This window comes from Parasteatoda tepidariorum, chromosome 10, assembly GCF_043381705.1.
Source record: "Parasteatoda tepidariorum isolate YZ-2023 chromosome 10, CAS_Ptep_4.0, whole genome shotgun sequence".
NCBI lineage: Eukaryota > Metazoa > Arthropoda > Arachnida > Araneae > Theridiidae > Parasteatoda > Parasteatoda tepidariorum.
This window is the reverse complement of record NC_092213.1, coordinates 45,658,035-45,668,325: the sequence shown is the minus strand read 5'-3', so window position 1 is coordinate 45,668,325 and position 10,291 is coordinate 45,658,035. Positions and strand designations below refer to the sequence as shown.

General features: G+C 27.8%; 2 protein-coding genes across 2 annotated transcripts in view; one reads left to right on the top strand and one right to left on the bottom strand.

The window, feature by feature from the left end:
* The window catches only part of LOC107448062 (spliceosome-associated protein CWC27 homolog), a gene marked incomplete in the record, with an annotated part of 22,050 nt that extends 17,093 nt beyond the window's left edge, over window positions 1-4,957 (bottom strand). The window contains 2 exon segments of the mRNA XM_043040298.2: window positions 2,702-2,911; window positions 4,700-4,957. Coding sequence (XP_042896232.1) covers window positions 2,702-2,911; window positions 4,700-4,741 — 252 coding nt within the window.
* A 231-nt stretch (window positions 4,958-5,188) lies between these two features.
* LOC107448053 (tuberous sclerosis 1 protein hamartin) overlaps window positions 5,189-10,291 on the top strand; it is a 37,991-nt gene continuing 32,888 nt past the window's right edge. Inside the window, exon 1 of the mRNA XM_043040296.2 lies at window positions 5,189-5,325. The gene's annotated coding sequence lies outside the window, so the exon portion shown is untranslated. The remainder of the gene's footprint in view (window positions 5,326-10,291) is intronic.

The following is a 10,291-nucleotide window of genomic DNA, read 5'->3' as shown; positions in this document are numbered from 1 at the left end:
CCCATCATATCCCAGACATGCTCGATGGGAGAGAGATCTGGTGATCTGGCAGGCCAAGGAAGAGTTTGACAAGCTTGCAGACAGTTCATAGCAACACGTGCCGTATGTGGTCTGGCATTGTCCTGCTGAAAAACCAGCCCAGGGCGATGCAAAAGGAACGGTAGCAAAACAGGCCTTAGGATGTCGTCAACGTACCGCTGAGCAGTAAGTGTACCCCTAATGACGACCAAAGGGGTCCGGCTGTCAAAGGAAATGGCACCCCAGACCATAATGCCTTGTTGAGGGACCATAATGCCTCGGTGTGGCGAGCAATAGTGAAGGCAGGATCCCCCCTCTGCCATGTGCGTCTCCAAATACATCTTCGATAATCGTCAGGACACAGTTGGAAGCGGGATTCGTCGCTAAAGACTATACGTCCCCAGTCGGCATCATTCCAGCCTGATCGAGCGTCAAATTTGCGCGTCTTAGTGCGTTCTTGGTGCGTCGATTTTTTTGTCATAGAGTGTATTAATATTGATACATGTTCTACAATTTGGGGTTCCAGTTTGCCTGCTATGTAATAATAATTTATCTTAATCAATGCATACGATTAAAATTTTAGTGAGTGACCACAAAATGATAAAAGTATTTAAACTAAAATAACAAAGTTTAGTTTTGTTATTTGCCTCTTTATTTAAATTAGTATTACAAAATACCATACAAGAATATACCATGTAGCTGTTCTTTGACATATTGATAGTTTTTGACTTAATTAACATTTAATACATAAAAATTTATTGATAATCAAAAAGAGAAATATTTCCTTTTTATGTTAGAAAATTAAAATAAAATATATACAATAATTATAAATAGCCACACCTTTGACAACCCATTTTTAAGAAAACTTACTAAAAAAATTATTTTTAAAGTATCAATATAAATTACAGAGCAAAAATAAAAAGGAATTTGTTTACAAAATATTGGCATGTAAATAATGTGCCAAATCCAATGCACGTGCTTTGTTGAAAAAGCAGTAAAAATATCCAAACTTTTATGTCAATATGAAATTTAATTGCAGTGAAAATACCTGTATATGTTAACTACATTATAATTTATCAATTTAAATAAACATATAAAAAAATAGTAGCTATTTTACAAGTTAAAAATCTTTTAAATTCATTTTATAACCTTTCGTGCTAACATATGAATTACAAATAAATGTCTAAAAACGAATATAAAAGAATAAAAATTTTATTTGTGAACTGTAAAAGGTTCTGCTTTTATGATTTTTTCTTCACATTCGAATGCACAGCAATAAGCGAACACTTTTAATTTAATTTTATAGTTAAACAGCTCAGTAATCCATCTCCATAGTAAGAAACTGGGGATAGGGTTAACTTGAGAGAAAACCGTCCTTGAATCACGTGACAAGGGAAGGGGGAATGGATCTTTCTGTGTAAATTACTCCTGTAAGGTCTGTACGCATATGTTTATTACATTAAAAAGCATTTAAAAAATTACGAAACAAATAAATTTTAATAAGTACAAAAAAAAATTTCAATAAAATTTAAATAATACATTCTCTTTAGAAATTGAAATTTTATAATTTTGTCCTCATGAAGTTTAAATGTTACATTTTTGCCACAAATTAATTATATCTGAAGTATTTAAAGTAAAGAAAAACTGCAAGAATGAGTAATAATTACAATTACAATAAACAAGGTTGGTAAGATTTTGACTTGCGTCAATTTTTGACAATGGATAAAAACGTTATCAAAAACCCCAAAAATTGTATTTAAGCTAAATTTCCATTCCAACAAAAATTACTAAAATATTATTCTTACATAATGCTTAAGGTCAAACATTCTAATTATAGGGAGAGAAAAAAAAACTTTGAGCATTCTAATAATTATCAATGCCATCAAGTTCCTCATATAAAAAGTTTGAAAAAATTGAAACTTTAAGTTTAATTAACTAGGCGATCACTGATAATTATTTAATGATGGCTTTACTAAAAAGCTTGTTAGTAAAAGTTCTGTTACACAGCAGGAGTTCAAATTTTGTGAAAATGATTAAATAAATTACTTTTTATGGAAGGTGGGTGAAGGTGTTAAGAAATTGCTGAAAGATAGTAAGAAAAATATTAAAGAGAAAATGAAAAAACATTTTTCTATCCTCATTGATTATAGGTAAGCGACAAATTGACTCATTTGACATAAAAAATGAATTGCAAAAAGATATTATTTGTGATCTCTTCCCATGCACGAAGATTTTCTGAACTGTCCAAAAAAAACTGTTTATAATCTAGAAGTAAAAAAAACTATCTGCTAAAAAATAAAAAAATAATTTCTTACAAATTCTGTTATTTGGTTGCAGGCTTAGTCAGGATTTATCCCATTTTTTAAAATCATTTTTGCATAAAATTTGAATTTTAAAGTAATTTAAATTTTTAACAACACATTTTTTGTTTACACTTTTTATTAACCTTGACAAATGAAAATTTTGCTACATACATGTTAGGCGTAATTATTACAATATTTGTCTGGGATCATGACTGTGTTAGCACCACAAACATATTAGAATTGAAATTATGAAGATTGTGTTGGAGAGCAGATTGACTAGTAAATTCTACTACCAGGCAAAAATGTTTGACCTGCTTTAAGCATCGGAATAATTTATAGCAAATAATGACATATTTCAATTAAGTACAAAACACACTGACTTTGAATGGTTCACCATAAATAGATTCTCCTCCTGTGCCATCTCCATTGGGATCACCACCTTGAACAATAAATCCTTTGATTAGACGGTGAAAAATAGTGCCATCATAGTATTTTTCTAAACACAGCTGGACGAAATTACGACAGGTTTTAGGAGTTTCTTTTGACCATAATTCAATATCAATATCCCCAACAGTGGTTTTTAACAAAACCTAAAGGGTAAGAAAAAAAATTGGTATCAAAATGTTTATAATGAAATTTTAGTAAAATAATAACAGTTCATTCATTTAAAAATATAGTTTGGAATATATCTTGGAAAAAATGCTTCACTAATAATAAAACTTATTCATAAGCATATAATTGATTTTAATAACAATCATATTTAGGGTTCACACCAGTAATGAAAATTTAGTGGCCTAATAGGACCACATTGGTATTTATTTAGTGATCTAAAACTTTAATATGGTAGACAAGCTTGAGAAGAAAAAAATCAAGCTTTACAGTTTCAACAATTAAATTTAAAAATTTTTGTACGAGATACTTTCGGTTATTTAATTTGAATTACAAACCATTTGCAGAACAATAAAATTAGTACAACAAATTTTTTTAATGCATGGAATTTGGTGCAAAAAACTATTCTTCATTAATATTTTCTAAATTCCAAACATATTTCAAGGTGACAAATTTACTGCTCGGGAATATAATTTATGCGACATTTGTAGAATATTTCTCTGCAATTTTTGCCACGCTGACATTAACCTTAATTAATTTACATATCAAATAGAATTTGCATAATAATAATTCAGTGTTTGCGCTAACTTGTTATAACGTGTCAAATATCGGGTTGAGTAAAAAGTTTTCCGTCACGGAAAAATACCTCCGTGCCATCAGCAGCCATTAACCTTTTCTGAAACGGGCTTTTACATTTTAAAGCTGAANAATTAGAAAGATGTCATTCACAGATTAACCTGTGTCTCATAAGCAAAATGAAACCAAATTTGAAGAAAAAAATACATAGTATTGATTCAATTACTAATTACAGTTTTTTCTTTCTTTTTTTTAAATCATAGAGTATTTATTTTTATTTATTTATTTTTTAAAATCAGAGTCATGCAAACCTTTGCATAGAAATTTATATCATTTTTATTAGGGACCCACTTTTGGCAAAGAATGGCTTAGAAATTTGGAAGTTCTAGGTCCCAAAGGATCCATATTTTTTTAAGTCAAGCGAAATCACAGTGATTTATATAGGATTGTCATTTACTAAACTTCTAAAATGTTACTCCTGAAGGTCAATATCGAAACAAGAATAATATGCCTAGCTATTTGAGGAAATAATTCAAAATACTCCCAGTACTTGCTGTATAATTGAATTTTTTCACAGAACTATAAATAAATAAATTAAATTTCTCCTGAAGTTATACTAACTCTTATTTTTAATATTATTATCTCTTGACTTAATCCTGCCAAGCTGCTTAAAATTATCAATTTTTTTTTCTTTTTAAGTTTACCTGTTAAATATTACTTTCCCACTGGTTATAAGCTGGGGAGATTGATTATGACAAATGATTTAAATAGAAAAGAACCTAGAAATTAGATACTAAATTCCTAGACTTTAGACAACAAAGTCTTGAATCAATAATAAATAATTAAGCATATTGAGTAATTGGTTTCTACAAACTACTCTAGACCAGAACTTACACATTAATAAAGATTTACAATTTTTTTTTATTAATGATTTTACAAATCATACACAAAAGAATAATGAAATAAATAAAGATCTTCAGGGACGTTAAGAAACTGTTTCATGAAAAAGATCTTCAGGGACGTTAAGAAACTGTTTCATGAAAATTTTATTCAATGACACATATATGCATAAAAGAAAACGCCAATTTGGACATAGCCAAGGTTAAAACTCTTCTCAACAAATTGTAGAAAATTCAATTGTATTAAAAAAAGGCATAATATTTTATATTTCTTTTTTTAATTAATAATATTACCTTTCCACTACTCGGAGGTTCTTGAATATAGATGTTACTCATTTTTAACTTCAGAAGGAAGTTTAGAGAGATAAAACACACCCAAAACACAGACTACAGTTTTTAGATAGGCATGAAAAAAATAACGAAAAACCAATAACTTAGAGTAGAGTTTGCGTCTTAATGGAATAAGTTTTCTTATATCCTTCAAGTTTTTTAGAATATATAATATTCGCTTATATTTGTTTACATTTCATTACGTGCGCATTCATCTGCCTATTTTTACAACTCACAACCTCCCTTTAGAGATGCAGTTAAAAAAATAAAAGTTTCAACTAAATGACACAACTGCTAAGGAAGATTTTATTGAAATCATTGATAAATCAAGTAAGGGAAGGTATATTTATCTTGAGACTATATAAATATTTAAATTTAATAGTTATTGCAGCTTTCTAGCATTTAAGGAATTTATAATAAATTAATTTTATTTATAACTAATGTAGTTTCGTTGAGATGGCAATACACACAAATCAACTAAATGAGTAGAAAAGAAAATATTACTTTTCTTTTCTGCCTCTCTACTATAAGTGTTGCTGCAGTTTCTTTCATTCCTTTTAATTTTTATGGAGTTGTTCTGAATTGACACGGTAAAATAATTATGTAATTCACTAAAGAAACAGTTAATTTAAATGCTATTTGTTTAAACAACGTTGATATTCAATGGCTAAGTTGTGAAAAGTTAGATAAATAAACAATGTTTGTTATTATTTATGTTTCAGAAATTTGAACTTTTACTACTTCTGAAATAATTAGCTGTGTTTATTAATGATGTATTTTTTTAAATTAATGTTATGTTTCGAAATTATTTTGGTAATTTTTTGTAGCTGACTGTGTTAATTAATATTTTATTATCAAAGACGATTGTGTTAAAAACTTAGATTGATAAAAAAAAAAGATGTTTTATATTTTGAATAATTATCGTTTTTGTTGTCTAATCAAAAGTGTTAGATTTGCATTTAACAGTTAATGAGTTTTTAAAATTTTTTGCATTACGAAAAGATTCTAATAAGAATATAAAATGAAAATATAAAAATTCTTATAAGTATCTAGAGCAATGAGAGAGTTATTGAATATATTTGCTTTTTTTCTGATGAAGGCAAAACTAATCTATGAGCATACTCATTTTTATTATTTTGTGAAGTGTGATTTTTCTTTAAGGGGGGGGGGAGTATATCAATCTATTAATTGGTATCCAGAATTTAAAATTTTATGTAATTTTGATAATTTTATTGCCTTTTTCATGTATCTAGCTAATAATTTATCGATCATTTATTACTTATAACTGATAATGAATTAGAATAATCTGTGTTTTTGAAATCCGGATTTAGTGGAATAATAAACAGAAATTGTTATTGTAAAGTTATAGGCCCAGACAAACATGTACCCATCTATCTCAATCAAGCTGTTGAACCAGAGTCTTTCACAATGTCAGCACAGTGCCCTAATCACTGTGTCAGCGCATTTCAAAATTACAGTACATTTTACTTTGAAATTTAGCTTACAAATTTTGGCTGTGGAATAATTTGTTGACAAAAACATTAATATAAATCTAATTTCTGTCTGTTTTACACTCCAAAAAGTTCAAAATTAATAGTAACATATAACAGCACCTATTACTTCTAATTAATCCTTGGATTTTTAATAATCATTTGATTCTAAAGACTTATTGGAATTTAAGCCAATTGAATTAAAAAACTCGTGTACTTGGTCACTAATTTTTCTGATTTTCTTTGGCTTATAGGTTATAAGAATATGATTTTCTTAATTATTATCTAAAGACTTTAAGTTTTTAATTTGAAACTATTCATCTACTTAAATAAAATTAAGGATTTAAATCATAGTTATCAAATTTTAAATTAAAAATGCAGCAAATATGTTTTTCAAAATGTTTGAAAATTATTAGGAATATTTTTGGTATAGGACCGTTATCAATGAAATGCTATTACCGAAAACAAATATAAAACCCATAGATAAAGAAATTAAAATTAAAGGATCCCATCTATATCTCAATGAAAGTGTGATTTCCCAGTGAGACTGTGATAACGGTAGAATTAGTAATATCACCTACAACTGGACACCAGATGGAAATCGACTGAGAGGATGCCCAAAACTGATGTGGCGCAGAATGATGGAGAAAGAGGAATAAGGTTGGGTGGACCAGTTGGTAGGAAGCAAGAGTTACCACGTGGCTGAATCGCGGCGATATTGTTGCAGAACGTTGAAGTTTTTAGAGAAGATTTTTTCTTTGGGAACTAAAGAAATTTGGTATCTTTTCTGCAAATTTTTTTTTTATCCATATTTATATTCGAAAGATGCGTTTCTCGCTTATCAAAGGGGAAAGAGATGCTCATGATTTTTCCTATTCTCATATGAGAATAGGAAAAATCATAATTACTTCATTGGGAATTGTTTACTTCATTATGAAAAACATTATTACAGTGTTGTTACATTGTTTACTTCATTATGACAGTGACTGGCTTAAGCTAAAATTTAATATCAGTAATATATTTTTTAAAAAAATGAAATCACAAAAGCTTAAAAAATGTTTCTTTCATTTTTTTAAAGAGCACCTTATTTTACATTTTAATAAAATTTGACTGTGATTGCGGATTTTTTTACAAATTAAAATTTGTAGTAAAATAATGCCCCTCTTTTTTTTCTTGGTTTGTTTGTAATAAAATCGATTCTATATTTTCAATATATTACGCACATGAAAATATCAAATCATGCATTTGAGTCTTCACGACTTGTGTTGATTCCATCGTAAATATATGTAGTGTTTTGATTATCTTTTTGAGCAATTATTGTAACAAATTTTTACTTGTTTTTTTTTTGGAAATCCATATGCCTTTTATTGCTCAGTTATTAATATTTACATGATTTTTATAAAAAAGTCTGATATTATTACGGAACCTGAAGTTCGAATTGCGGATTCAATAAATAACTTTCTAACAAGCTAGATTTTCACAGATATCCTCGTTAATCCATACGGTGTTTTAATTTTTTTTTTATAGCTATTGCTTTGAATTTTGACATTTTCCTATAAAATTTTTTTTATTATACATAGAACTTAAATCACTTATTTGATTATTTACTTATAATCTGACGAATGCATTGTTTAATTGGCTGTTTGTTTCTAGTGCTACCAAATTCACCGGGTTTTGTAAAATTTCGGTTATTTTTCAGTTAATATTATGTCTACACTTAAAATTTCAATCATGCTTTTAATTAAACACTTTTTAACATGCTCAAATTATGCCGATAACATCATAAATCAATGAAGTATTTCGATTGTGTTTTTGTCAGTTATTGATATTGATTTTCACATGATTTTTAAATATATCGATTAATTTCTGACAATATAAGAAATTTGAATATTTAGTTTTTAATGCAATGATTCTATCGATATTTTTTTCGACAGCAACCTAAACTCGCATTACACACACATTTAGTAACCCATTTTTCAAGAGTCCAATCGGCTTAATTTTTCCTCCAAGCTTTTTTTCATTAGTTACTGATACGGATTTCACGATTCTTTTTTCCCCCTCTTTTTTTATGTGATGATTTATGAAAAATGGAATAATTAGTGTGTTCCACCTCCCTTCCAAAATGCGGGAATATCCCCATAATATTGAAATAAAGAATGTTACATATTCAATGAAAATAATTATATACAATTTTATTTTATCTGAATAGGCTTTTTTTGTAAATACAACACTTTTGCAACTTTAAGTTAATAACATGTACATTTGTTATTATTTAAAGTATCGTGCAAAAAAATATTAGTGCAAGAGAGGTTTGTCGCAGAAATCCCGAAAAAATTCTGCCATGGGGGACTGCGGCTAACAGGGAAAAGTAAAGAATAAAACTGAGAGCCTTATATACCATAGAGCATGAAAAGAGATGATCAAACTTGATTTAGTTGAATTTAATTTTTTTTATTAGGCTGTTAGTTTCTATTGATGTATTATTCTCGTGGAGTTTTGCATTACACAAGTAATACAGTACTAAGTCCCAGATCTGTACATTTATCCATTTACCAAAAGCATCTATTTTCTTGACACTTTTTATCAATCATGATTTACTTATAATTTTTTTTTCTTCAAAAAAATGAAATCTTTTTTTTCTTTGTGTTTGAATTAAAGAAAAATCAACTTTCATAAGAAAAATAAACTGTGAATATTAATGAAGCTCAATATTAAAAGTGTTAGAAAAGAACATGAGCAGGCAATCTTTAAAATGTAATTAAGTTACACTTAAATATTTCCGTAAAAAAATTCTACTCAAATCTGTTACTTGTTTTATATGTTTTTATTAAATCAGATTATTTTACTTGTTTTATCATACATTTACTGATTATCATCTTTGCTATTTCTTTGCATCAAATTAAAAAAAAAAAAAAGGGAGGAAAATGTTTCTTTATTCATCTAAAGGAAATTTCAAACTATTGCTTGCACATTTTATTTGTTTTTATGTGCATAGGGTGACCCGGGGTAATTCACGATCACTCTGTTTCTAGGGTAAATAATGATCACCTAAGTTTTATTTTTAAAAAAATTATTTTTTTTAAAATTTGAGATATGGACAGGAATGCTTGTAAACTTTACTAAAGTATAACTACATTTACTTAATAATAATTTTTTATTTAATCTAACAAAATAAGTATCTTTTAAAATGCTTTCTGCATTTTCCATTTCAAAGATGGGTTTCAAAATGTGCACATTTCTGCAGAGATCTCCCCCTTCTCTTAATAATAAATATTTTGAGTTACTTTCTTTTTCTTTGATATAAAAATAGTGTAAGCTTTTGTTTCATTGTCTCACATCTACTGTAAACATTATAATTGATTATAGGAAATTATATCAAATTTTGCCCCCTACAGATGGGGTAATTATTGATCACTGGGGTAATTCCTGATCATTTTCATTTCTTCTTATAAATAGTATAAAGAATAGCTAATAAATAGTTAATTGTCCTTTCTTAAATAACAGTTCATATTTATTAAGTGGAACAACTATAAAATCCATTTTAACTATAATCACAAAATTTGTTTTTAACTGTATATAAGACAAATGTGTTCTGATATACACCATTTCTAGCTTGTCTTACCTTTCTTCTATCTTAATTTTATGTGTGTTCATTGTTAGAATAATTTTTAAGTTGATAAATTAACCTAATATAAATATGGTGAGAAATTATAAGCCAGAAAAGGATACTAAGCTTCTAGAAAGCAAAAATAGCAAATTTCTTTTAATGATTGAAAATGAAAATTTCAGTGTGAGAGCTGCTGCCACAGCTGAAGTGTTAATTCCTACTTTTAAATAAACATTTTAATAGCTGCTTAAAAATATCTTTTTGGTTCATTTGTTTGATCTTAATGTCTTATTTGTTAATTACCATTGTATAATTATTTTTAAACAGCCCATTTACTATAAAAACTGGTGATCAGTAATTACCCCAGAAATGATCAGGAATTACCCCAGAATTGATCAAGAGACGGGGTAATTCCTGATCACTAAAAATTTAAAATCTTTTAAATTCTAATTAGATTTT